Source organism: Phalaenopsis equestris, unplaced genomic scaffold (genome assembly GCF_001263595.1).
Source record: "Phalaenopsis equestris unplaced genomic scaffold, ASM126359v1 Scaffold000202, whole genome shotgun sequence".
NCBI lineage: Eukaryota > Viridiplantae > Streptophyta > Magnoliopsida > Asparagales > Orchidaceae > Phalaenopsis > Phalaenopsis equestris.
Genome location: NW_018164644.1, coordinates 2,905,541 through 2,912,213, shown reverse-complemented (window position 1 = coordinate 2,912,213; position 6,673 = coordinate 2,905,541). Strand labels below are relative to the sequence as shown.

General features: G+C 37.1%; 1 protein-coding gene across 1 annotated transcript in view; it reads right to left on the bottom strand.

The window, feature by feature from the left end:
- Nucleotides 1-2,999, bottom strand: part of LOC110022769 — an 89,499-nt gene extending 86,500 nt beyond the window's left edge. The window contains 9 exon segments of the mRNA XM_020721869.1: nucleotides 493-630; nucleotides 740-890; nucleotides 1,060-1,416; nucleotides 1,525-1,671; nucleotides 1,674-1,746; nucleotides 1,849-2,315; nucleotides 2,412-2,506; nucleotides 2,583-2,646; nucleotides 2,719-2,999. Coding sequence (XP_020577528.1) covers nucleotides 493-630; nucleotides 740-890; nucleotides 1,060-1,416; nucleotides 1,525-1,671; nucleotides 1,674-1,746; nucleotides 1,849-2,315; nucleotides 2,412-2,506; nucleotides 2,583-2,646; nucleotides 2,719-2,883 — 1,657 coding nt within the window. The 5' untranslated portion in view covers nucleotides 2,884-2,999.
- Nucleotides 3,000-6,673: the final 3,674 nt, after the last annotated feature.

The window sequence follows — 6,673 nt, the reverse complement described above, 5'->3', positions numbered from 1 at the left end:
CCCCCCCCCCCCCCCCCCCCCCCCCCCCCCCCCATCTCTCTCCCAATTAGTGAAGTATATAGCAGAAAAAATACCTAAATATTTAAAGGGCTCTGAGGTTCTTACAGAAGAAGCTTTCTCTTAATCTTAACATGAATATAAAAATATATTGAAGTGCATCAATATATTCAAATATATAGCACCTTAAAACAAGGAAGCCTAACCAAAAAACTCTCACATCAGAACTCAATATTTAATCTGTTCCAACTATAAGCACAATTAGTACACTACTTGGAAAGTATGGAAAGAAAAAAAAAATTATAGAATTGGGCAACCGTGTTGAAATAGAAAAAAAAAATTTGTTTGAAGGTAACAAAAAACCATCACCAGCCATATTTATAGAGATAGTATCTGTTGTCCTAAAAACTTCACTCGACAAAAATACCATAAAAACTATCAAGAAAAACTTTTTACAAAAATGCAAAAAATAATTACACAATCAAGAGTATTCACCAAAATCTTTGTGATGCACGGCATCATTTAAACCCCGAACAAGAGGGCCAAGTATGAAACTTCTAGGCACTTTTTGTGCGAGATTTTCATACCTACTCCAATCAATGCCCAGAAATGATTCCATGATTAAGCATCTCACTGCAAAATAGCCATTTGAATAAAGTTTTAAGGCAGTAACTAAAAACATGGACTAAATGATAGAGATATAGCCACACCAAGCACTGACGTGATTAAAATAGCTATGGACCTTGAGGATTTTCATGAAAAAATCCACGCTCCCATAAAACAGCTAACCAGCTTACCATACCATCTAGAGTTTCCATCTGACTATAATAAACATCTGCGGTTGTAGAAATTTGATCATATTTCGATGGGAATGATCGAAATAATAATGAAACCTGACCAAAAAAAAAAATATTAGTTCGGACTCATAAGAGGTAATAAGATTCTTATCCCAAATAACCCATGCAATCTGAAAAAAAAATAGATGAGGCTCCATGCAATGTAGAATCAGAACAAAAGATCTTGTTCGATGTGAAAAACAAAGATGTTGTCATCAAAACTGACCTGATGAGTCCAGGCAGCCTCGACCAAATGTGTGCCATACTCTTCAAGCATTTCATAAAGCAGTACAAATACCTTCCATCTTTGGAGGCCATTCAAACAAACTCCATCAAAATGGCTGACTTTTCCAACACCCAAAGATTTAGCTTCCTTCTCAGCCCACTTTTCCCTCTTTGTGGAACCATCATGTGATGTGTTCCGATCCTGTAATATAATATCAACTTTTTGGGCATCAGCAGCCAGTTCTAAAGAATTAGAAATGCATTGATTATTTCTGCTTGATAAGGAAGAATAATGATAGTTGATCAGTGATTTCAAAATATATATAGCCATCTTCCTCACAGAAGAATCTCTGTCAACCTGAAAGAGCAAATTTACACAGAAAACAAGTAAAAGTTTACAGTTTTTCATTAAAAAGATGACTTATTACACAAAGTTTATAAGAGACAAAGGCACAAATCAGTATACCAATCCTGACTGCACTTTTTCCCAAAATATTGCATTGCCTCTAAGATCAAGGTCTTCCTCAATGTTGATCTCCGCAAGCTTTACATCACCTCCGGAATCATTGAATGACAAGAAGTACAATGAAAGCATCCGGTATGCATCTCGGCATTATCGCGGCATTCTAAATTCCCAAGTTTAAACAGAGAAGCGCAACTGTGCCACATCTTCTCCAAAAAATGTGCTCTGTAAATTTAAATTGAATAGCTGAATCAAACATTCTAATTAAAAAAATGTTTGAAATATTATATCCCAACAATAGCAAGCAAAAACAGCTTTTTCTCCCACCTAGAAATTAAGTGCTGGGGTTCATGCTCCAAAATTTTGAATGCAGAAAGCATGTTAAGGGACCTTAAGACAACAGGAATAATCAAGTGAATGGCATGCAAGCGGTCCTCTGCAGACCAATTGAGCAACCAAAGAGCTAAGTTCGACAGCTGCCCCGTAAGATTCACAATAAAAGCAACAAAAGAATTCGAAAAATTTAGAATCTTCCGCTCGGAAGATGCAAACCCATTCCATCTTCTCAGAGTAAAATCTAGCAAAGATCTCAGAACTCCTAATGCAATCATCCCTGGTAGAGTCCCCAGAGTTTCAGAAGAGTTTTCAGCAAACTGCTTATCTGCATCCATATCATCTTTCAACGTTGTTCCAACGCCAAAGCCCACCGAACTAACACAAAAAGGCACCAGAGTTTTATCCAAAAGCTCCCATGATCCAGTTTCAAAGACCAAATGATACACCAATTCCTCCGTCTAACAATAAGCAAGTGCGATAGATTAAGAAATTGGAATGGCTATTAACATGGAGTAAAAAAATTAAATGTGCAACAACTGTAGAACAGGAAATGCCTCGTTCAAAAGCTCAGAGTTACTTGGGTCAATCACTTTCAGTAGCGGGATGAAGGACGTCGAAATAAACTGGTTCATGGCATCGGGTGGAGATCCTGAGATCGAAATTAACTAAGTTAGATAAAGATCACAGAAGCCTGACGAAGAAGAAAGCTTTGAGGTAGAGCACACCATCTTTCTTTATAAGGTGGCAAAGCGCACTGGTGTAACACAGTATGAAATTTGATTGACAACCCTGTCAATGCTCAAATAATCAGCCGAGCACTCGAGGGATTTATTTAAAACAATGTGCATTCCTTCCTCGTACCTCGTCGAAGTCTGTAAAGGATTTGAGAAGGAAGGAGAATAGATTGGAGACGGACAGCACGGATGAGGCAAGGACGCATTCGATAATTGCGGGAACGGATGCTGGAGGGACGAAGGAGAAGCTTTTCATCAGTGGCTCGAGGTGGGTGGCGGGGTAGCTCGCCATCTTAGAAGCCGAATCCTCCATTCTTCTCCTAAACAGCGATCCCTTCTTCCCCCACTATAAACTAAGATCAGCAAGCAAAACCCTAAACCGCAAACATTACAAAATTTTGTGAGAGAATATTCTGCCCTCGTTGATTTTTTTATTTTTTAATTAATATATTATCACATTCTGATTAGCTAAAGGAGGAAAACCAATGGCCCGTTTGGGATAGCTTATTGGGGGTGCGGCGGCGTTTTTAAAACTTCGATGCATTGTTTCGTTCCCACATTAGCGAAAATTATTCATGCCACACTGCGTACGCGTCCGGAAAATCTTTAATAGGCTTCGATGCAAGTAAAGACCCGCGTCCTGCATTCGCCACCGGCCTTGCCCTAGCAATTCCGGAGGCACCCCTGATCTCTCTCGCCCTCTCCCTCCCTGGATTACTTTCTGATTTGTCACCCTAGAGGAGATCAAACATTCTTCTTTTCGATTTTTCTTTTTGATTCATAAGGTATGTTTTCCCTCACCGTCAATGTTTTTTTCGTTAGTGTTACAAAGTTATTTTTCCTCATTGACTGAAGAGCAATGATTTTTTTGTTCTTCTTTTTATTTCAATAGTCCAAGAATGGAATGATGCGTGAGGAATATAGGAGGGTTCTTCATGAACTCGAGCTTATAGTACAAGCATTTGAAGCTCTGAAAATCGTTATTCTAAGAGTTTCTTTACTACTTATTGAGCACGAATTAGTTTTTTAGGATGTGTATGATTCTTTTCTAAATTTACTATTCTCTATTTTTTTTTTATGCTGCAAATTTGTTGGGGTTGATATTTATGTAAATATATATTTGGGAATTCAAACCCAAAGTTTGTGCCAATTGATTTGCATTGAAGAATGTTAGGAAGGGATTAGTCACCAACAAGATTCACACGTTTGTTTTAGGGTCATAAGCATTTGATAATTGGAGTGCCTATAATTTTTTATTTTGTTCTATAAAGGCATGTTATTATTGATGTTTTCGAAGTCTTCTCTAATGCTCCTATCTTTATTAGACATATTGGAAGTTTGTCATTTTTTTGGATGGTCGATTAATGTTAATTTGGAACTTGGGGGAAGAAAAAAAAATGTTGAGGGGCATATATGTACATGCCACCCAATAATTTCTATGGGATGCAGTAGTGATTGTAACGAGGGTTGACATCCTTTATATAGGCTTATGTTGAATGCTTAACTTTTCTATGTATGGCCCCAGTTCAGATTATCCTCTTGCCTTTGATGAAATTTTTTATTTGAAGCATTTGCCAGAATGCAGTGAAATTTGGCAATGTTAGTTTCGCATTGTTACATAAAATAGCACAAGTTTTTGAAATTTGGGAATTTTTTTTCTAATTCTCGTCAAAGCCTTGCAGTTATAAAAAGAGCTCATTTAAAAGCTCATCTATGTTCCTTTATCATTTTAAGGCTGAAAAACAGCTATAAAAGAGAGGCTCGGGGACTGTAACATCTATATATATCATTTTAAGGATTGTAATATCATTTTAAGGCTTGGTTACACTAAAATGGGTTGCGACGACATTTTTGTTATTTCTATTTATTAGAGTGTTACTATTAATTTTTTGTATCAATTATCAAATGAATTTTGGGGATTGTAATATCTATAACGCATGGAGGCTTGGGTAAATCAAAATAGCACATACGGTTTCCTCTCTGTTAATGCTATAGGCAACACATGTGTTATCCTATTATTTTCAATTTGATAATTTTTTTTTTTTTGGATTGATGTATCCACAAGCTATAATGTGGAGTCGGTTCTTTAAGTAAGGAGGCTACACAACAAAAACATGGTGTTGTGGTTTTGCCAATAAGATTGTTCGAGTATGATTGTTTTCTAATGTATTGGTTTTTATTATTGTTTATTGTATTACTAGTGGATGAGAACATTTTTGCCCCACTTTGGTTTTATTGTACAATGTTTAACACGATATTACATGTTGAGAACTCCTCTGTTTAACCATAAATTACTCCTCTAGTTTCAACATGGCTAAGACGAATGAAGGTGTCCCGTCAGCTATGTGGGATAAAGAAGTTTCAAATATTTTTTGTAATCTCTGTATTACAGAAATCGAAAATATACCAACCACGTATTTCAACAAAGAAGGTTGGAAAAAATATTGAAAAAAGTTCAAAGAATTGACGGGAAGAGATTACGGCATGCATAAATTCAAAAATAAATTGGATAAATTGAAGGAGTGAAAAATATGGAAGGAGCTGAAACGTGGATCCACCGGATTGGGTTGGGATCCTGTTAAGCGAACAATCGACGCTCCAGATGAATGGTGGGTTGAGAAATTGGAGGTAATGACTGCACTCTCATTATTTATTCTCTTTTTTTTTTGTTATTGACTAAACCCCTCTCCTTCCATACAATGATACATGTTTTGTCAATCGCCAAAAAATATAGGCAGTGCGGAATTGAGTCAGGGTTCGAATAAAAACTTGACATTATATTTAAGGGGGTTGTCACAACTGGAAGACATGCATTCAACCCAACTGAGATGAGATTTGCAGGAATACCAGACGACTTACCACTTGAACAGGTTATAGCTGATGAAGAAGGGCTTAGTATTAACCAAAAGGAGATGGAGGAGTCTAGTTCCATATCCAAGAAGCCCGGGATTGACAAGAGAAAAAAAGAGAAGGACACTTTCGTGAAAAGCTCATTTGATCAACTAATTGCTGATTTTTCAGCTCCACCTCCTGCTGCTCCCCCTGACAACACTATCTCTGACTGTGTTGCTATTTTAGTTGTTATTCCAGAAGTAGTTGATAATATACACTTTCAGGCAAAATGTGTTAAAAAACTTGGTGACCCAACTCGTGGGCAAATGTACATGGCACTGCGGCCCGAGCTGCGCCTTGAATATTTACGTGTTTGGGTAGAAGAATGAGTGTTTTGTATTAAGCTGTCACTAGATTTTTCACTTATGTATTGTTATCACAACAGTTTTATTTACTCTCTTGAACAATTTATGTAATTCATTTTCTGATACTTTGTACCCTTTTATGTTTTCTCTATTTCATTTTCCTATCACCACATCTCCATAAATTATTTCATCCTGATTATTTGCTCATTTCAGGATGGATCCACAACAAGAGCGCAGTAAAAGAATGACATGAGCTGCAGCTATAGCGATATTATTGTTAGAATACTACTGCTCCAGCACTTGACGGATACCACGCATGACGTTTTCATATGTTGGGGACAAATGGGTGGGTGAGATGCTTGTTGGACATCTGATAAGGTTCTTCCCCAAACAGATGACTGCGCCCATTTTTATGGATCATCTACACGAGTTATGTAGTAACCACGGTCTTCAAGGTTCTTCTAGAACGACTACGAGAGAGGTGTTGGCTATAACATTATACATTCTCTCACAAAATAAATCAATTAGAGGAGTTATGAAGCGATTTAAACATTCCTCATAAACAATTAGTCGATACTTCTCCAAAGGTATACAAGCACTTGTGAGCTCAGCAGTGCAAAACATTAAGTCAGTAGATCAATCGTTCGCAACTATTCCTAAACAAATTGCAAATGATCCCCGTTACATGTCGTATTTCAAAGTAAGTTTTATTAGTTTGTTACTTTAGCTTCAGACCTTGTTGAGTTGCTAACTATGAGTAACAAAATTGCATTGGAGCAATTAATGGTACGCATGTAGATGCCAGACTACCAAGCCACGAAAAGATGGCGTACATTAGTCGGAGTGGGTACAACTACCAAAAATGTCATTGTAGTGTGTGACTTC